The 22,750-nt window shown below is 35.9% G+C and overlaps 1 protein-coding gene across 1 annotated transcript in view; it reads left to right on the top strand.

The window, feature by feature from the left end:
- ABCB7 (ATP binding cassette subfamily B member 7) overlaps window positions 1-22,750 on the top strand; it is a 113,596-nt gene that overhangs the window by 53,191 nt on the left and 37,655 nt on the right. The window contains exon 4 of the mRNA XM_005614282.4: window positions 13,168-13,287. Coding sequence (XP_005614339.3) covers window positions 13,168-13,287 — 120 coding nt within the window. The remainder of the gene's footprint in view (window positions 1-13,167; window positions 13,288-22,750) is intronic.

Below are 22,750 nucleotides of genomic sequence, written 5' to 3'. Positions count from 1 at the left end.
TATGTTCTTTTAGGTTTGTTAATAGTTGCTTTATGAACTTTAGTGCTCCTGTGTTGGTTGCATAGATATTTATAAGCGTTATTTCTTCTTGATGGAGTGTCCCTTTGATCATTATATACTGCCCCTCTTTGTCTCTCTTTACCTGTCTTATCTTGAAGTCTACTTTGTCTTATATAAGTATGGTGACACCTGTTTTCTTTTGTTTGCCATTAGCTTGGAGTATCATCTTCCGCCTCTTCACTCTGAGTTTGTATTTGTCATTGGAGCTTTGATGTGTTTCCTGGAGGCAACATATTGTTAGATCTTGTTCTTTAATACATTTTGCCACTCTGTGTCTTTTTATTGGAGAGTTCAGTCCGTTTACATTGAGGGTGATTATTGATGTATGAGGGCTTAATGCTGTCATTCTGTCACTCCTTTTCCGGTTTTCCTGCATTTCCTTTGTTTCTCTTCCTGTGTGTTTTGGTCTACCCATTGAATTATACAATTTTTAATGCTGTGTTTGTTTGTTTTTTCCTTATTTATTTTTTGTGACTCTGGTCTGCTTTTTAGTTTAGTGGCTACCCTGAAGTTTGTATTCAGAATCTCGTGCATAACATAGTCCATTTTCTGATGGCCTTTTATTTCCATAGTCTAAACTGATTCTGTCCCTTTCCTCCTCCCCTCCTAAGTTATTATTCTCATATCTTATTCCAACTTGTGTTGTGAGTTTGTGGTTAAAGTGACAAGATTGTCTTTGCTTTTGCTGTTTTCCTTCCCTTTATTCTAATGCTATAGTTGAATATTTGCTATCCTTTTATGATTCTATCTATTTGTCTCCTCACTCTGTGTTTTGTGACCCCTTTCTACCTTTTTTATTTTTTCAGGTATGAGGGCCTTCTTGGAGATGTCTTGTATGGGAGGTCTCGTGGCTACGAAGTCCCTTAGCTTTTGTTTGTCTGGGAAAGATTTAATTTCTCCCTCATATCTGAAGGATATTTTTGCTGGATAGAGTATTCTTGGCTGAAGATTTTTATCTTTTAAAGCTTTGTATATGTCATTCCATTCTTTCCTAGCTTGTAAGGTTTCTGCAGAGAAATCTGCTGAGAGCCTGATGGGAGTTCCTTTGTAGGTTATTTTCTTCTGCCTTGCTGCCTTGAGTATTCTTTCTTTGTCATTCATCTGTGCCAGTTTTACTACTATATGCTTTGCAGTAGGTCTTTTTACATTGACAAATCTAGGAGATCTGCAAGCTTCCTCCACACACATTTCCCTCTCATTCCCTAGATTTGGGAAGTTCTCTGCTATTATTTCTTTGAGAATGCTTTCTGCTCTACTCTCCTTCTCTTCACCTTCTTGGATACCTATAATTCTTATGTTGCATTTCCTCACTGAGTTGGATATTTCTCAGAGACTTTCTTCATTTCTTTTTAGTCTCTGTTCTCTCTCCTCCTCTGTCTGGAGCATTTCAATATTTCTGTCGTCGATTATGCTGATTTGCTCCTCTATGATGTCCACACGAGCATTCAGGGAATCCGTATTTTGTTTTATCTCTTCCATTGTGTCTTTCATCTTTAATATTTCTGATTGATTCTTCTTTATAGTTTCAATCTCTTTTGTGAAGTAGCTCCTGAACTCGTTGAATTGTTTCTCTATATTCTCTTTTACCTCATTGAGTTTTTTGACAATAGCTATTTTGAATTCATGGTCATTTAGTTTACTTATTTCTGCATCCCGAGGACTTTATTCTGGGTGCTTCTCGTTTTCTCTCTCATCTGGAGAATTGATGAATGGCCTGATACTGGAAGGATCGGTATTTCCCATTGTGATACTATTCAGTTGCTGTTACAGCCTATCACCACTTGATGGGGGTCGAGAGTCATGTATTCTGAGCCCTTTGCCTTCAGCTGAGATGGCGTGGTGCGGGTTGGGGGAGGGACGCTTTCTTCTGTGTGCAGTCCTGCATTTCCTGATCAGCTCTGTCTGGTCTCCTGGGGTCTTGGCTTGGTGAGGTCACCCCACCCGAAAGCTTTCACCCTGGTAGAGGGCTTCCCTCTAGGCTGCAAGGGCGCTAGGGAGTCCTGGGTGATCCTGTGGACGCGTGACCCCTCCCCCACACCTTCCCTCATGGAGCCTCCCATGGCAGCCACTGCAGTCTTTAGGGGAGGGAGCAATGATCTCTCTTCCCCGTTCCAGCTCCTCAGAGAGGTGCTCCAGCCTTTCTGCCCTTGGTCGTGTGGTTCCCGTGACTCTGAGGATTTTTGTGCTTTTAGGGTGTTTTCTGTTGGAATATGGTTGCTCCTTTTTGTTGTGTGTTGGAGGGAAGAGAGTCCCAGGCAAGCTCACTCTGCCATGATGCTGATGTCATTCAAACAAACCTCGAGGTGTAGAGAAAGGAACAATAATTGCAAAGCTTTTCCTGACAATTAATGTACTCTTTCTTCTCCCCTTCATAAACTCACTATACTTGTGTCCCAAATAATGTGGGAAAAGTTTTCCAGTTACCCTCTGAACTTTTCCATTAGATATCTGCTTAACTTACTTTTTGACCTGGCTTTTATCAAGCCACTATTTTTCATAACAGTATTGTAGTACTGGTTAAAATTATTCCTTTAATTGCAGTTAGTTACCTTTAGCTTGGATTGAAGAGTTAGTTCTCTTCTCTGGACAGTTTGCTTATACCCAAAGTTGTGGGTACTTCCAAATTCTCTGCTAAATTAATTCTTTAGGGAGAAAACATTCAGCCTATAGACCACATTTATACAAAACAAATAACTTCCAAATTTTGGGGGTATACTTTTTCTTTCTCACCACAGATTTTGCCCCCAATTAATTTTCTAAGCCAATCCCTTGCTTGTGTGCGCTAGAAGGAATGTCTCTAAAACTGGAATTCTTAGATACATTCCTCATCATCTAAAGAAAAAGTGATTCTCCTCCCTTTATTAAAAGATCATTTTGTTTTTTCTTACTCTTTCATTTTCCTGTCAAAGCCCAATGGGCTTCATTCTGTTGAAAGAAATGAGCTCTTGGTGGAAAAATTTGCTCTTGCTTCAGTGCTTCACAACCTTTTTTGGTGAGAGAGATGAAGTTACCAATCTGAGAAGCAAAACGTATTCAGTTTGTTAATATACACTTATCTTTAATATCTGAAGATTCGACCAAGTGACCTGCTCCAGATGTGTTTTGATTTTTTTTTATTGTCTTTTTTTTGCCTTGTCTACATGGGTATTAGCTATCAGTAGTCACATACAGTACTTATGGGTGTGAGCTACTGCATCTCTCCCTCAGGTCATGCTGTTGAATTGAACACTGCTTCATAGAAGCAGTACAAGTTGTGGCTTTCCAGTTATACCCTTTTGAGTCAAGTGCTTCCAGTTTATGTCTTTTTTTGGTCCACTGAGCTGTGAGTCTGTTGTTTCAGCTCCCTGTGTGCAGGTAGATACTCCTTTCATTATTTCTTCTTGTCTGCCCAGCCTCATATGGCTTATGAAGCTATATTAATAGCAAATAAGTAAATATTTAAAAATCTGTCAAAAGTTGTGATAACTTAATAACGTATTTGGTGTACCTCCTATTTATTAATAAGAATTTGTCCTCATGTGTTTAAGAAAAGATAAATTAATTCATTAATTGAACAAATATTGAGCCTTGTTTCTGGTATCAATCAAGTTTCTTTCTCTGGCACCTGCTTTTTTCTTTTGGTCCTCCTTATTTTCAGCTACTTTCATCTCATCTTTGACAGCTCTCTGATGTTTCCAAATGTTTTCTTCTGAAGACATTTCCGGGGGTGGGGGGAGCAATACAGTTTTGTAACCATGCAAAGATCTTAGTGAGCCAATTTGAATTCCTTCTTACCCTTGTGTTTTCTTTCTGAATCTAATTGCTTTCCTTTATTATGCCTAGTTAATTCCAGTATATAGTTGAGACCTTTCTGAAAACTTATTCCTCATGCTAGCAGTACTAGTTTTACATTGTAATGGGGCTTAAAATATCAATTCCATGTTTTAAATTTGAGGCTATTTAGTTACAGCAAGAATGCCACGTTGTATATATTGTTAGCAGAGGAGGAAAGTATATTTACTCCTACTTTTATAGGCCTTTTAATGATATTTCTATAGTGTTCAATTTTAGAGAGCTTTTCTTGTCGTGAGATAGTCATCACAGTTATGTTTTTCAAATAACTTCAAAATTCTATTTATTGTGAAAATGATAAACAGAAAATTTAAAGCACTTCATATCCTTTAAATTCTATAAATGGGGCTTAAAGAAAAAATTTGATATCAACCATTGGTTACTTCAGAAATTTTGACCCTTGAAAAAGAACATCCCTTCCTTAAATCTTTGAGGGGTTTTTTCCCTGTACTATAATTACTCTTTACACAGTGGGTTTTCAAATAATCCAATTTATTGTCATCCTCCTTGACCATTTCCTACATTTCCCACTCTTTCTTTAAGAATGCGATCTTGGGGCCGGCCCAGTGGCACAGTGGTTAAGTGTGCACATTCTGCTTCTCGGTGGCCCAGGGTTCACCGGTTCAGATCCCATGTGTGGACATGGCACCTCTTGGCAAAAAGTCATGCTGTGGCAGGCGTCCCACGTATAAAGTAGAGGAAGATGGGCATGGATGTTAGCTTAGGGCCAGTCTTCCTCAGCAAAAAGAGGAGTATTGGCAGCAGTTAGCTGAGGGCTAATCTTCCTCAAAAAAAAAAAGAATGCGATCTTACAATGGTGTATGTGCTATTTGTGTTGCTTAGTCTGAAATGAAAGGATTAGTTGATGTGAAGGTGATGTCTAATTGACTCTCAAGCTTGTGGCTGGACTCTTTTCAGCTTTAAAGAACTCTTCGCCTTTCAGGATTACCATTGGGTGTCCAGTATGAATTAACTGTGGTGATACTGAAAGGTCGTATATTGTCTTTCAGGATCTGTATTGAAGCTTCCAATTTTATTTTACTCTTGTACAGCAGGAATAAGTTGTTTTAAAATTTTTTAAAAATATGCCTCAGCCTCTGAAATGCCTCTTTGATTTGGCCTCCACTTTAAAAAAAAAGATTATTTTTCAAACTTTATCGTTTATCCAAACTATAACTAAAGTCATGTACTTTACAGTTTAATGGACTCGTAATGCATGATTATACAACTTGAGAACCCATTTCATTAAATGAAGTGGTGACATTTTATGCACTATTAAGCCAACTAGAATGATTTTCTTGCTCTTAGCCATAACTTCCCTGTGTCCTTATTGAAAAAATTTTGGGGTGTGTTGTAGAAGGTTTTGATGGGAGAGAGTGTTTCTAAATATATACAGAAACAGGACCTTTTTGCCATTATTCCATCAAGAAAAATAAGACACAAAGCTTGTGAAATGGGAAAGTGATTGAAATACTCCAGTTTGTGTTATAATGCATTAAATTATATATATTTAGTAATACTTCCATTGAAAAAGTGAATTTTAAAATTAGTGTTATTCCCTTTTTAAAAATACCTTACCAATTATGAGACCATGTGTGAGTATATATGTGTATAAAATAAAACATTAAGAACTATACTTCCAAAGGGGAGACAGAACTAAGATTTTTTTAAAAATATAGAAATACTACAAGGATTAACTGACTCCACTAGAAAGGGCAACATAAGGATAATGGATATCCCAGAAGGAGGAGAAAGGGAGAAGCAAGCAAAGAGCTTATTTAAAGAGATAATAGCTGAGAACTTCCCAAACCTGGGGAAGGCACTGGATATTCAGATCTGTGAAGTTAATAGAACACCCATTTATCTCAACACAGAAGGACCTTCTCAAAGGCACATGATAAAACTGTCAAAAGTCAAAGAGAAAGAAAGAATAATAAGGCAACCAGGGAAGGGAAAAACAGTAATATACAAGGGAACCCCCATTAGGCTATCAGCAGATTTCTCAGCAGTAACTCTGCAGGCTAGAAGAGAGTGGGATGATATATTCAAATTATTGAAAGATAAAAACTATCAACCAAGAATACTCTATCCAGCAAAGTTATCCTTCAGATATGAAGGAGAAATAAAGGCTTTCCCAGACAAACAAAAGCTGAGGGAGTTCACTGTCACTAGACCTACCTTACAAGAAATGTTGAAAGGAGCTCTCCTACCTGAAACAAAAAGTCAAAGGTACACAAAACATTGAGCAAGGTGATAGGTAAACAGACAGAATCAGAAAATTTCAACTCTATATCGGAATAAGTTGGTAAACCTTAATTATATTGTAGAGGTTAAAGGGAAAGAAAGCATTAAAAATAACTATAGTCACTTTAATTTGATAATGAACTCACAACATAAAAAGGGATAATTTGCAACAACAAAAGCATAGAGGAGGAAGAGGAAAAGAATGGAACCTGTATAGGCAAATGAAAAGAAGATGCTATAGGCAGAAAAAGGACTATCTTAACCATGAGACCTTTTATACAAACCTCATGGTATCCAAAAACAAAAATTCAGAGCAGAGACCTGAAACAAAAAAAGGAAACTGAGAAACCCATTACATAAAACTACCAAATTGAAATGGCAGACAGAAATTCAAGGAAAAAGACACAGTGGAAATATAGATAGAACAACCAGAAAACAAAAGATAAAATGGCAGTATTAAGACCTCATATTAATCGCCCTACATGTAAATAGATTGAATCCACCAATCAAAAGACACACAGCAGTTGAATGGATTAAAAAATAAGACCCAACAATATGCTGCCTCCGGGAGACCCAACTCAGCTCTAAAGACAATCTTAGGCTCAAAGTGAAGGGATGGAAGATGATATACTCCAAGCCAATGGCAACCAAAAGAAAGCAGGCATAGCCAAACTTATATCATAGAAAATAGGCCTCAAGTCAAAAAAGATAACAACAGACGGTGATGGACATTATATAATGATAAAGGGGACAATCCATCAAGAAGACATAACATTTATTAATATATGTACACCTAACATAGGATCACCAAAATATATAAAGCAATTATTAACAGACTTAAAGGGGAAAATTGGCAGCACCACAACAATAGTAGGAGACATTAATACCTCATTCCATCAATGGATAGATCATCTAGACAGAAAGTCACCAAGGAAAAATTGGCCTTAAATGAAACATTAAACCAGACAAACTTAATAGATGTACATAGAACATTCCCTCCAAAAGCAGAAGAATACACATTTTTCACAAGTGCACATAGACCATTCTCAAGAGTAGACCATATATTTGGAAATAAAACAAGTCTCAATAAACTTAAGAAGATTGAAATCATATCAAGTATCTTTTCTGACCACAACAGTATGAAACTAGAAATGAACTAGAAGAAGAAAACTGGAAAAGCCATAAATATGTGGAGAATAAACCACATGCTTCTGAACAATTATTGGATTAATGAAGAAATCAAAGGAGAAGTAAAAAATTTCCTGGAGATAAATGAAAATATGACATACCAAAATCTTTGGGATGCAGAAAAAGTGATACTAAGAGGGAAATTTATGGCAATACATGCCTACCTCAAAAAAGAAGAAAAATATCAAATAAACAATTTAGCAGTACACCTGAAAGAACTAGAAAAAGAACAAATGTAAAAGTCATTAGAAGGAAGGAAATAATAAATATCAGAGCAGAAATACATGAAATAGAGGCCAAAATGACAACAGAAAAGATTAGTGAAACTAAGAGCTGGTTCTTTGAAAAGATAAACAAAATTGATAAGCTTTTAGCTAGACTCACTAAGAAAAACGAAGGCTCAAATAAGTAAAATCAGAAGCAAAAGAGGAGAAATTACAACAGATGCCACAGAAACACAAAAGATTATAAGAGAATACTATGAAAAACTGTACCACAATAAATTGGATAATGTAGAAGAAATGGATAAATTCTTAGAATCATACAACTTTCAAAAACTGAATCAATAAGAAATAGAGAATCTGAAAAGACCAATCACTAGCAAGGAGATTGAAACAATAGTCAGAAACCTCCCCTAAAAACAAATGTGCAAGACCATATACCTTCTCCGATGAATTCTACCAAAGATTCAAAGAATGCTTAATACCTATTCTTCTCAAACTGTAACAAAAAATTGACTAGGATGGGACATTTCTGAAGTCATTTTATGAGGCCAGCCTTACCCTGATACCAAAACCAGAAAAGCACAACACACAAAAGAATTACAGGCCAATGTTGCTGATGAGCGTAGATGCAAAAATTCTCAATGAATATTAGCAAATCGAATACAACAATACATTAAAAGGATCATACACCATGATCAAGTGGGATTTATTCCAGGTATTCACGGAGGGTTCAACATCTGCAAATCAATCAGCGTGACACCCCACATTAATAAAATGAAGAATAAAACTCACATGATCGTCTCATTAGATGCAGAGAAAGCATTTGACAAAATTGTAACATCCATTTCTGATAAAAACTCTCAATAAAATGGGCATAGAAGGGGGCCAGCCCAGTGGTGCAGTGGTTAAGTTTGCACGTTCTGATTTGGCGGCCCGAGGTTCACCAGTTTGGATCCCGTGTGTGAACCTACACTCTGCTTGTCAAGCCATGCTGTGGCAGGCATCGCACATAAAATAGTGGAAGATGGGCATGGATGTTAGCTCAGGGCCAGTCTTCCTCAGCAAAAAGAGCAGGATTCACGGCAAACGTTAGCTCAGGGCTAATCTTCCTCAAAAAAAAGGGCATAGAAGGAAAATACCTCAACATAATAAAGGCCGTATATGACAAAGCCACAGCCAGCATCATACTTAATGGTGAAAAACTGAAAGCCATGCCTCTGAGAACAGGAACAAGACAAGGTTGCCCACTCTCACCACTGCTATTCAACCTAGTAACTGGAGGTTTTGCCCAGACCAGTTAGGCAAGAAAAGGAAGTAAAAGGTATCCAAATTGGAAAGGAAGTAGTAAAACTCTCGCTGTTTGCTGATGACATGATTCTATATATAGAAAACCTAAAGAAGCCACCAGAACACTGTTGGAATTAATGAACAAATACAGTTGCAGGGTCCAAAATCAACATACAAATATCAGTTGCATTTCTATACACTAACCTGAAAGAGAAATCAAGAAAACAATCTCATTTACAATCACAACAAAAAGAATGAAATACATATAATAAACTCAACCAAGGAGGTGAAAGACCTGTACGTGGGAAACTATAAGGCATTGTTGAAAGAAATTGAAGAAGACACAAAGAAATGGATAGATTTTCTGCTCATGGATTCGAAGAATTAACATAGTTAAATGTCCATACTTCCTAAAGAAATCCACAGGTTCCATGCAATCCCTATGAAAATTCCAGTAACGTTTCTCTTAGAAATAGAACAAAGAATCCTAAAATTTATATGAAACAACAGAAGACCCTCGGATAGCCAAAGCAGTCCTGATTAAAAAGAACAAAGCTGGAGGCATCATAATCCCTGATCTCAAAGTATACTACAAAGCTATAATAACCAAAACAGCATTGTACTGTCAGAGAAACATACACACAGATCAGTGGAACAGAATTTAGAGCCCAGAAATAAACCCACACATTTATGGACAGCTGATTTTGACAAAGGAGCCAAGAACATATAATGGAAAAAGGAAAATGACTTCAATAGATGGTGTTGGGAACACTGGACAGCCACATGCAAAAGAATGAAAGTAGACCATTATCTTACACCGTACACAAAAATTGGCTCAATATGGATTAAAGACTTTGGTTTTAAGACCTGACACCATAAAACTCCTCCGAGAAAACATAGGCAGTATGGTCTTTGACAGCGGTCTTAGTAGTATCTCTTCGAATATGTCTCCTCAGGCAAGGGAAACAAAGGAAAAAATAAACAAATAGGACTATATCAAACTAAAAAGCTTCTGCACAGCAAAGGAAACCATCAACGAAACAAAAAGACATCTTACCATTTGGGAGAAGATATTTGCAAGTCATACATCCAATGAGGGCTAATAAACAAAATATATAAAGTACTCATACAACTCAACAACAAAAAAATAAATAACCCAATCAAAAAATGGGCAGAGGATCTGAATAGACATCTTTCCAGTGAAGGCATACAGATGGTGAACAAACACGTGAAGAGATGTTCAACATCTCTAATTGTTAGGGAGATGCAAATCAAAACTACAATGAGATATCACCTCACATCCATCAGGATGGCTTTTACAAAGACAAGAAATAACAAGTGTTGGAGAAAATGTCAAGAAAAGGGAACCCTTGTGCACTGCTGGTGGGGAATGTAAATTGGCTCAGCCACTATGGAAAACAGTATGTAGTAGTATTAAGAATAGAACTGCCATACAATCAAGCTATTCCACTTCTGGGTATTTATCCAAAGAATATGAAAGCACTGATTTGAAAGATATATGTTCCCCTCTGTTCATTGCAGCATTATTTACAATAACCAAGAGATGGAAATAACTTAAGTGCCCACAAACAGATGAGTGGATAAAGAAGATAACATAAGAAAGATGAAATCTTGCTATTTGCAACAACATGGATAGATCTTGAGGTCAGGCAGAGAAAGACAAACATTGTATGATTTCACCCATGTGGAAGAATGAAAAAAAAAAATGACAACCAAACAAATACATAGATACGGAAAACAGATGGGTGGTTACCAGAGGGAAGGGAGGTGGGGGGAGGGGGAAATGAGTAAAAGGAGTCTTTTGTACTGTGGCAGATGGAAAGTAGAATTTTGGTTGTGAACACAATTTAGTGTATACAGAAGCCGAATTATAATGATGTACGCCTGAAATCTATATCGTGTTATAAACCAGTGTTACCTCAATAAAAAAAGCAACTATACTTTTCAGCATTTCATGTTTTTGTCATCTTATGTATTTAAAGCAATTCAGGAAGATAGTCCTGTTTTCAGTACAATATGAACAGTTTTATTTCTTTTGCTCTTTAGTGAATAAAATGACTAAAAGAGACTAGAAAAATAGTTTGCTGAACCTTAGGAAGAATAAGCGTAATATAAAACGACCTTTTATAATCTGTGTTGGCCTGGGTTTCTTATATGTTGACAGTTTCTCCCCGATTCATTGCTGTGCAAATCTAATTGAAGTTATGTAACTTTTCCTCCTCAAAATGAATTAAATTTTTTTCTTATTATGTGTGAACTACCGAAAATACAAGCAAGCAAAAGGAAAAATGTAAAAAATCGTCAATGATTCCATCTACTCACAGCTATTGATATTAACACTTTGGGGGGTATTGCTTTCCTGATCTGTTTGTGTACATGTGTAAACTTATACACATATCACATTTTTTTTCATGAAAACTAGGTTTTGTACTTTGTTTTTTTAACCTAATGTGTTTCTTTGTCACTACATATATTTCTGTATGGCTGTATTTTGTTGTATGCAGTCACTGTAATTTGTTTACATGGTTCTTCTCTCTTGATTATTTAGGCTGTTTCCAGTTTTTTCCCTATTATTACAGCAAGGGAATAAACATCTTTACAGCTAAATTTTTCATTCCCTTGCTCAATAAATATTTGTTGAGTAGCTACTGTATGTCAACCACTGTATTTGGTATTGGGTTACAACAGTGACCACAAAACAAAGTTACTACTCATATGAAATTTAAATTCTAGTAAGAGAACAGATGGTAATCAGATAATCACACTGTTCTATATGTAGTTTATAACTGAAATGGATACTCTGAAAGAAAGGAATACTGTTCTGTGAGAGGATACAGCTGAGGATCCTGACTGGGGATAGAGAAGACCTCATTAAGGAAATACTGGTTGAGCTGGCAGTTAACTAGTTGGAAGAGATTGCAGAGAGAGATTATTCCAGACAGAGTGAATGGTATTGTGCAAGGGCCCTGAGGCAGGAGGGATTATGGCATATTTGAGGAACCGAAATAAAGCCACTGTGGCATGAATACTTAAAGCTGTGGTATAAGAGATTGCTAGAGAGGTAGTCAGGGACTAGGCCAAGCAGAGCCTCGTAAGTCATGTTATGCACTTTGTTCTTTATCCTAAGAGTGATAGGATCCACTGAAGGGATTTAAGCTGGGAGTTATGTCTGATGCAAGGTGAACTAATGGACAGGGAGCAGAGTGGGGGCAGGGAGATCAGTTAGGAAGTTGTTGCAGTGCTTTAGGTGAGAAGTGATGATAGCTTGGTTTAGTTGGTGGTGAAAGTACAAAGAAGTACACAGATTGAAGAGACTTGTAGGAAGTAAGATTGATTCAACTTGGAGCATACTCTTAAGTATTTTTTTAAAGTGAAATTCTTGAGACAAAGGGCAGAATTATTTTAAAAGTTTATGGTAGATATCAAATTGCTTTCCAAAAAGATTGTTTTGGTGTACTCTCCCATTAACAGTGTATTAGAGTACTCATTTCTATACACGTTCACCAACGAGTGTTAACTTTTTTTGTTTTCTTTTCAATACCTTTTCCAGAAATGGATACTTCAGTTTTTGAAATGGGGATTATTTTACCAACTATAATAATATGGTAGTTTTGGAATATATATGTATTTATCTTCTTTCTTTGGCTTTAGGAAGTATGATTTTGATTTTGAATGTTCTGCCAATAAAAGCTGAAACTGAAACAAACAGATTCAATGAGAATGTTGCCTTGGGAAAAAGAAAAATGTAAGCTAGATTTAGGTCAGATTAAGCATGACTGGAAAATTACATTTTTGTTGAAACTTTTAATAACTCAATCCCTGTTATATATAGTCAACGCTAAGACTCCTACTTTCCTAAACACTGTATTGTAACTCTGCTCTATCATGAGTAGGTCTCCAGACTATTTTAAATAACCATACTGAAAGAGCCCAGAAGTATGTAAAGATTTTGACCACAAAGATGGAAATAGGGAAATGTTTCTTAAATTTTATGTAATGTTTTGATAGCTTAATAGATAAGAAATAAATGTATAGTACATGTCCCCTTGCCCTCACTGAATAACTTTTTGGCAGTATGAGGATGGCTATAGTTGGAAGTGAGAAATAAGTAGCTTTTTAAAAGCAATTGAAATAGTTTTTTTCTCCAAAATAGTTTGAGATTGAAAGATAATTGACCTTAGATTAAGAATAAAAGTTCTGTTTGTAATGTTTTCATATTTTTATCAAATATTTGCTTGATTCTGCATTATTGAAATATAGTTATATTTGAAATGTCATGTTACTTACTGCTTTGTTTTCTTTCTTTCAACAGTTAAAAGATGTTGATAGTCGGAAAATCATAAAAGCAATGCTTTCTTATGTGTGGCCCAAGGACAGGCCAGATCTACGAGCTAGGGTTGCCATTTCTCTGGGATTTTTAGGTGGCGCAAAGGTAAGAATGGGAGAAATTATGCGTTGTTGCTATAACTAAGAAATACTATGACATTTTGTAGTAATGAAACTGGGCTGGTATAAACTACTTTTGGGCGATCATTGTTAACTTTTAGGACCCTCATTTACATAGCTTTTTTTATGCACTTAGCAGAAATTATATGGTAATGCCCAATTTATCTGTGGATCTGACTTCTAACAGACTCAACTTAATGGAGTTCACTCCTGAAACTAGTGTAAGATACAGGATCGTTGGTTGTAACAAAGCATGAGGAACTTTTCAAAGGAAGCTCCTGAGAACGCTGTTGGCTCTTATTTAATACATAAATAAATAAATAAATAAATAAAACAGCCACAGAAGCTGGACATTTTGGTACCATTCAGTATAGGGGCCTTCTACATCTTAGCAGCCGCCTCTGTTTATCACTGTACTTTAACACATTTTAATAAAGCAAAGATATAATAATGACTTTTAGCTTTCAAGAAAAAAAATCTTGTTTTCAATTTATTCAAATTTTAAAGTCAGTGAATTATATATCTGTAGGTACAGTATATAGTCATGGTACATATATAGTTTGAAGTCAGACATCCTGGTCTCTGCCACTTACTAAATTTGCAACCTTGGGCAAATTGCTTAGTCTCTGTGACTCAGTTTCTCAATTTGTAAAAGAGAGTTGTTATAAGGATTAAATAATATATAAAAGGTTTAGAACAATGCTGGTACATAGTAAAACATAATATATATGTTAAAAATAAGTAAATTTAGATTTCCATCAGAAATATGGTTTAAAAAAAGTGCTCAAAAGTGTAAATGAGGGTTGGCTATAATTTGGTTATCACTCTTACGTATAAGGGTAAATACTGTATATTGTTTTAGAACCCACGTCTTATCACTTACTTCTTCTCTATATCACTTATGTTCCCTTTTATTTACTCATTCTTTTCCCTACCCTGAAAATGTTTATTGAGAACTTGTCATACAAAGTACTGTTTTTGGCCCTGCAGGGTATTTAAATATAAATAAAGCACATTTCTTCTCTCAAATCATGCAGGATAGGACAAGTTTTATTTTATTGCCATAATACAAAGTAGGACATAAATGATTTAAAAGAAGTACAAGTCAAGTGTCCAGAGGTTTCAAAGGAAAGAACCACCAAGATAAGGAGTCAGGAAATGTTTCACAGAGGAGGTGCTGTCTGAGTTAGGCCTGGATTGATTAAGGAGGATTCTTAGAGGTATAGGAGTAACGTGAACAAGATGAGAGAAAACGGATAGTATGTGTGGAGAAGTGAGTAGTCCATCCTTGTTCCAGCGAGGGGATAATGTTTTAGAGGAATTAGTAGTAGTCTTAGAAAGATAGATAGAGCTCCTAATGTGAAATACCTTAACTGTAAAATAAAAATTTAATTATGTTGGAAGTAGGAACCTCTGTTCTGAGTAAAAGAGTAATAATGTTAGAGCTGTACTTTAGGAAATTTATCTGACCCTGTAGTGTAAGATGGATTAGGGTAGTGAGAGACCTAAACTAGGGACACCTTTTATTTTTGTTTCATGCATTCAATTTAGCAAATATTTATTGACCAGTTATGAGGCTAATATAATAGTCTAGATGAGAAGTAATAGCAGTTTGTACTGGAGTGGTGGTAGAGATGGTAATATGGAGGGAAAAAATGCCAGAGATATTGTGAGGTAAGGGAGGTAGAGTCAGTAAGACTTAGCCACAGATCATATATTAGAAGTAAAAGAGAAATAGGATTCAAAGATGATGCCGAGAATGATAATGCCTTTAACAGAAGTAGGTGGTAAGACAGGAGGTCTTGTTTGGGAAGGTGAAAATTTTGGTTTTGGGTATGTTAAGTTTGAGGTGCTAGTGGAACATCGAGACAGCTGGTAATACAAAATGCAAGACAGGCTCAGGAAGGAGCCCAGGGCTAGAGAGATTAGGAGGTGATAGTTGAAATAATGCAGATTAGTGGATTCACCAAGGAAAAGAACAGATATAGAAGACGACTACAGACAGAATCTGTGATAAATGTGTTCCTGTAGATAAACCTGTTATAAATGTAGGGAAGTAAAGTAAACAGTAGTGGAAACAGGGAATAAGTGATGGGAGAGTAAAACCAAAACAATGCAGTCAGACTTCGTCCATTTTCTTTTCTCCTTTTTCATCTGTGGGCCCTGTTGAGTACTTTCCCAGTGAACCAGATTCCTTCCCTGGGAGAGGACTTAAATCAAGATATCGAGCAACAGACCAAGAATTCATACTTTATTCCACGTGTTTAAGCCGAACAATTAGAACAATATTACAAATCTAATTTTGGTAGCTAATGTTGAAATTTTTTAAATGTTTATGTTCATATTTAGCATAGTACTTGTTGCTGAATTGTCTTTTACCTACAAATTGCTTAAAGATAAAGATTATTCCAAGCTCTTGTGCAAAGCACAATTAGCAAATTGGCTTTTATTCCTTAATTAGCTGAATGTAAGTACCTTACTGACAAGTTAAAGGCAGATTGTTTCCTGGACTTTCTTTTGAATTGAAGAGAACAGGTTAGAACATGACTAATTAAACTAGTCAAAGGGAGGAGTCTTAAATGATGACGTCTGTATTAGACTTTATTTTTAGAGTGAATTCCAATCCTTGAAAATACAGATTTCTCTTGCTTGGTGACAGGTCAATATCAGGGTGTGAAATCTAGATCAAGCTAACTTCCTTAATGACTGAAATATTTTTAGAAGGCTAATATTTGATTCTTCTGTCAACAAATACTGAGCACCCATAGAATGGAAAGTATAACCTCATATGAACTAATTACAAGTAAACAGAAATGACTATAGAAAAATCAATCCTCAAAAAGTATGTTTCATTCCTTTTGAATCAAGAAGAGGAGGAAATTGTCAGATGTTATAATGAGTGCCTGCTTGTACTTCCAGAGCATATAGGAAAACAGTTTTCTTTTTACAGACTTTAGGAATAACTAAGGAATGTAGAGCATAGTATTAGCATTTAACCATTCCTAACACCGTTTTTCCAGGTTCTATACTGTCAGTTTAAAAATGATCACTCCCAAATTTTTAAAACCTGGTCATTGTTTATTTTTGAGTAGTATTGCAGGTATGATTTATAATTGGTGTGCAAAGATGGATTATTCTCCTTTCTATTCCTTGGCTTCCTATTTTTTCTTCCACCTGATTACATGCTTTGACATATAAGCACTTTGGACCGATCTACGCCCCTTTATACTCTGGTCTCCTCTACCTCCTCCACATACTTCTGGGACCTTTAGGGCAGGGTTGAGGAACCTTCTCAGCTCTAAATGAATGCCACCCAGTCATCTGAGCAGTCTGTGGTGGTTTCATAATGAGGCCTGAGGCATCCATGAGGAAGAAGGAAGACAAAAAGAGAAAAACGTCAAGTGAGAAGAAGACAAAGGAAGGAGGATTTCACGCTTAACATATGGGACGACAGCACACCATCTGCTTGCTTATTTGCCTTTTACTGCTCTTTTGATTCTCAGGGTCTTAAGGCTATCATTGTCTCCAGCAAAGATTTTTAAGATAAACTATATTGTGTAGAGATGCCTTGTGACCCAGAGGAGGTCAAGAGAATGGGTTGGTATTTCTTCTATCCGAGTTGCAGAAATTTTAATATGTTGGAGTTGTGTATAAGATATATTTTAGGGGTTCTGCCACCGAGAGAGACTAAGAGAACACTATTTGCCTTCATTCCTTAAATCTCTCCAAATTGTATTCAGTGCCTTTTCTTACCATCCACACATATATCATAGGAGTATCACATCATCATTAATGTTCATTAATCTGGTAATCTGGGGATTTTGAGATCTTCTAAGGATTTTTTTTTTCCTTTCTTTTTTTGTTTTGTTTTGTTTTTGAGGAAGATTAGCCCTGAGCTAACTACTGCCAATCCTCCTCTTTTTGCTGAGGAAGACTGGCCCTGAATTAACATCCATGCCCATCTTCCTCTACTTTATATGTGGGACGCCTACCACAGCATGGCTTTTGCCGGGTGGTGTCATGTCCTCACCTGGGATCCGAACCAGCGAACCCCAGGCAGCCAAGAAGCAGAACATGCGCACTTAACTGCTGCGCCACCGTGCTGGCCCCTCCTTTCTTTTTTTCTTGAGGAAGATTGGCCCTGAGCTAACATCTGTTGCCAGTCTTCCTTTTTTTTTTTTCTTAACTCCCCATAGCCCCTGTACACAGTTGTATATCCTAGTTGTAAGTCATTCCAGTCTTTCTTTGTGGGATGCCACCATAGCATGGCTTGATGAGCAGTGTGTAGGTCCGTGCCCAGGATCTGAACCAGGGAACCCTGGGTTGCCGAAGTGAGGTGCACTAACCCAACTACTCAGCTGCAGGCCTGGCCCCTCTTAGTATTTTTTTTTAATTCAACATTTCTATTAGTATATTATATAACCATGCTAAGACTTAAGGAAAATCTAAAACGTATTTACTGAAATCATCTGATTTCATAAAACAAATGTTTATTTTAATATTATAAAAATGTTTACTCATATTCTCTAACCACTACCATCTTGGGAACCACTTAGTTGAGAGATAAATTGGGGGCACAGAAAATTAAAGTATTGTCAAGTACAAAAAGATATTCTCAATCAATAAGCTATCAGAAATGAAAATTAAACTGTATTTAAAATTATAAAATAATTTCAAGGGAGAGTATGATTTATAAAAATATAATTAATACCCCTTTTCTTCAAGAATGCATCTGTTATGTAAAGTAAGGGATAAGATATGTGTCAGTCCATTTGGACTGCTGTAACAAAATACCATAAACTAGTGGTTCACAGATGTTGTGACCTCACATGATGTAAGGGGTAAGAAGAATCTCTGGGGACTCTTTTAGAAGGGCACTAATCACACTCATGAGGGCTTTGCCCTCATGACCTAATCACCTCCTAAAGACCCCAACTCCAAATACCATTACCCTGGAGGTTAGAATTCAATGTATGAATTTGGGGGTGGTGGGGCACAAACATTCAGACCGCAGTAATATGTATTGAGCAAACATTCGTTGAATGACGATTAGGTAAAAGGTACTGTGCTAGGCAGCTGGGAATACAAAAATGAATAAAACTTGGGCCTTGCCCTCTTGGAGTTGCAGTGTATTGAGGGAAAAAAATATAATGATAAAATATATATTAACATAATATCAACAACCAAAGAGAGTCATAAATGAAGCTATATAGTAGTTCCAAAATTAGGTATTTAGGGAAGGTTTTGTGGAGGAGCTAGAGTTTTCCAGTAAATACCATCTTGATATTTGTAACTTCGAAAGATTCATGGGGGCCGGCCTGGTGGCATAGTGGTTAAGTGCACACACTCCACTTGAGAGGCCTGGGGTTTGCAGGTTTGGATCCTGGGCACAGAACTATACACTACTTCATCCAAGCCGTGCTGTGGCAGCATCCCACATACAAAAATCGACGAGGATTGGCACAGATGTCAGCTCAGGGCCAGTCTTCCTCACCAAAAGTAAAAGATTCATGTACATTTTGCTTAACTTTGATTCTTTAAAATTTTTTTGAAAAGCACATTTTAAAATGAAACAATGTTATATAAAGCCTTTAATTAAGTTGAGAAGTATGGTTTGTATCCTGGAGTATTGTTTTAATTAAAAGACTGTATTTTAGAGGAGTTTTAGGCTTATAGAAAAATTGAGCAGTAACTACTGAGTGTTCCTGTATATCCTTTACCCCCACCTCCAAAAACCAGTCAATTTCTTCTGTTACTAACATCTTGCATTAGTGTAGTTACATTAGTTACAATTGATGAACCAATTACAAAAAAATACGTTATTCTTATTAACTAAGTTCATAGTTTATATTAGGATTCACACTTTGTGTTGTACAGTTGTATGAGTTTGGGGAAATGCATATTGTCATGTATCCACCATTAAAGTATTGTACAGAATTGTATCACTGCCCTAAAAAATACCATGTGTTCCACCTATTCATCTCTCCCTTCGTTCTCCCAAACCCCTGACAACCACTGATCATTTTGTCTCTGTAATTTTACCTTTTCTAGAATGTCATAGACTTGGAATCATGTAGTTTGTAACCCATTTAGACTGACTTCTTTCACTTAGTAATGTGCGTTTCACAGTCACCCATATCTTTCTGTGACTTGATAGTTCATTTCTTTTTATTGCTGAAAAATAATCCATTGTATGGATATACGATAGTGTGTTTATCCATTCTCTGTTGAAAGACATCTTAGTTGCTTCCAGATTTTGGCAATTATAAATAAAGCTGCAATAAACATTTGTGTGCTGGATTTTGTGTGACATAAATTTTCAACTCCTTTGGGTAATTACCAGTGAGTAAAATTGCTAGATTATATGGTAAGACTATGTTTAGTTTTATGAGAAACTGTCAAAATGTCTTCCAAAGTGGCTGTACCATTCTACATTCCAACCAGCAATGAATGAGAGTTTTTGTCACCATTTGGTGTTGTCAGTGTTCTGGATTTTAACCATTCTAATAGATGTGTAGTAGTAGTTCATTTCTGTTCTAATTTGAATTTGCCTAATGATATATGATATTGAGCATCTTTTCATATGCTTATTGGCCATCTGTATATCTTTCTTGGTGAAATGTCTGTCAGGTCTTTTGGCCCTTTTTTAATTGACTTGTTCATCTTTTTATTGTTGAATTTTAAGAGTTCTTTGTATATTTTGGATATCAGTCCTTTATCAGATAGATGTTTTGCAAATATTTTCACTCAATCTGTGACTTGTATTTTCCTTCTCTTAACAGTATCTTTCACAGAACGAAAGTTTTAAATTTTAATGAAGTCCAGCTTATCAATATTTCATGAATTGTGCCTTTAGTGTTGTAGCTAAAGTCATTGCCAAACCAAGGTCACCTAGATTGTCTTTTGTGTTATCTTCTAGAAGTTTTATAGCTTTGTGCTTTACATTTAAGTCTATGATCCATTTGGAGTTAATTTTTGTGGAAGGTGTGAAGTCGTTATCTAGATTCTTTTTTCTTTTGCACATTTAGTTGTTTCAGCACCATTTTTTGAAAAGACTATCCTTTCAACACTGGGTTGCCTTTGCTCCTTTGTCAAAGATCAGTTGACTATATTTGTGTATATTTGTCTATTTCTGGACACTCTGTTCTGTTCCATTAGTCTATTTGTCTATTCTTTTGCCAGTACTCCACTGTCTTGATTACTGTAGCTTTATGGTAAGTCTTGAAGTCAAGTAATGTGAGACCTCCAACATTGATTTCTTCTTCCACATTGAGTTGGATATTCTGTATCTTTTGCTTTTCTGTTTAAAAATTAGAATCATTTTGTCCATATCTACCAAATTACTTGCTTGGATTTTGGTTGGGATTATGTTGAATATGTAGATCGAGTTTAGGAAGAACTGACATCATGACAATATTGAGTCATTCTACTCATGAACATGAAATATCTCTCCATTCATTTAGTTCTTTGATTTCTTTCATCAGAATTTTGTAGTTTTCCTCATATAGATCTTGTACATGTTTTGTTAGATTTATACCTCATTATTTCTCTTTTTGGTACTAATATCAATGGTGTTATATTTTTAGTTTCAAGTTCCATATTGTTTATTGGAGGTATATAAGAAAGTGATTGACTTCTGTGTATTAACCTTATATAATAGTCCCCCCTTATCTGTGAGGAATTCATTCCAAGGCCCGCAATGGATGCCTGAAACCATGGGTAGTACTGAACCCTATACATACTGTTTTTTCCTATACATACAAACCTATGGTAAAGTTTACTTTATAAATTAGGCAAGGTAAGAGATTAAGAACAAATAATAATAAAATAGAACAATTATAACTATAATGAAAGTTATGTGAATGTGGTCTCTCTCTCTCAAAATATCTTATTGTACTGTTCTCACTTTTACCCTTGTGATTATGTGAGATGATACAATGCCTACATGATGAGATGAAATGAGGTGAATGACGTAGGCATTGTGACATGGCATCCCAGGCAGGACAGTGTGGGATGGCATGAGATTTCATCATTCTACTCAGAATGACATGCAATTTAAAACTTATGAATTGTTTATTTCTGGAATTTTCCATTTAATATTTTCAGACTGCAGTTGACCATGGGTAACTGAAATTGCAGAAAACAAAATTGTGAATAAGGGGGGGACTACTGTATCCTGCAACCTTACTAGAGTTGCTTATTAGTTTCAGGAGTGTTTTTGTTAATTCTTTTGGGTTTTCTGCCTACATAATCATATCTACAAAGGCAGTTTTATTTCCTCCTTCCTAATATGTATACTTTTTATTTTATTTTCTGGTCTTATTGCATTAGCTAGGACTTCTAGTACCAGGTTAAACAAGAGTGGTAAGAGAGGACATCCTTGCCTTGTTCCTGATCTTAGGGACATCTAATTTCTCATTATTAAGTATATTTTTAGCTGTAGGCTTTTTTGTAGATGCTCTTAATTAAGTTGAGGAAGTTCCCCTCTATTCCTAGTTTGCTTAGAGTTTATATCATGAATAGGTGTTGGATTTTGTCTAGTGCTTTTTTTTGCATATATTGATATCAAATGATATTTTTTCTTTAGACTACTGATATGATGGATTACATTAATTGATTTTCAAATGTTGAACCAGCCGTGCATACCTGGAATAAATTCCTCTTAGTTGTGTATAACTATTTTTATACGTTATTGGATTTGATGTCCTAGTATTTTGGTGAGAATTTTCTATGTTCATGAGAGACAGTGGTCTGTAGTTTTCCTCTCTTGCAATATCTTTGTCTGGTTTTGGTATTAGGGTAATGCTTGTTTCATAGAATGAGTTAGGAACTATTCCCTCTATCTCTGTTTTCTGGAAGAGGTGATCTACAAATTGTTTAAGTACTTTGTCCAGTTGTCTTTTCTCCTTGTTTTACCTTGCTTATCTAATCTCCCTTTAGTGCTCTTGTTCTTTATTTTCTTTCTTTCTTTCTGATCCTTTTGGGACTAGAGAGGTAATTAAAGAATGAAATTCTCTTTTACTTGTTCACATATATTGGGTCCTTGCTGGCAGCACTAGTTATAGAGCCCTTAATTGTCAGAGGCTGCTGTGGAAGAGATTAATTATTGAGGAAGTTAGGTATTAAAAGGTCTGGAAGAATTAGGTTTCTCAGATGACATAGACAGTACTTTGATGACTAAGAAGGGATAAATCATTTTAAAATCTGGAATTTGAGACCCTCAGCAAACTGACCATATTGACCGGTAATTTTGGCATCATATAGATTCAGCATACCTTTGGCTGTCCTTTATGGTGATTTTACTTTTTCTTTAATTCTGTTCTTCAATTAGTGTCCCAAATTGTATGTTTTCATGTTAAAGTTAAGTGAATTCAATTTCCTAATGATATACCAGTCTCTGTGAAAACTCAGGAGTTTCACAGATTATTGATGTGATTTAAATTTTTGAT

This window comes from Equus caballus, chromosome X (genome assembly GCF_041296265.1).
Source record: "Equus caballus isolate H_3958 breed thoroughbred chromosome X, TB-T2T, whole genome shotgun sequence".
NCBI classification, from domain to species: domain Eukaryota; kingdom Metazoa; phylum Chordata; class Mammalia; order Perissodactyla; family Equidae; genus Equus; species Equus caballus.
This window is presented reverse-complemented; position numbering and strand designations above follow the sequence as displayed.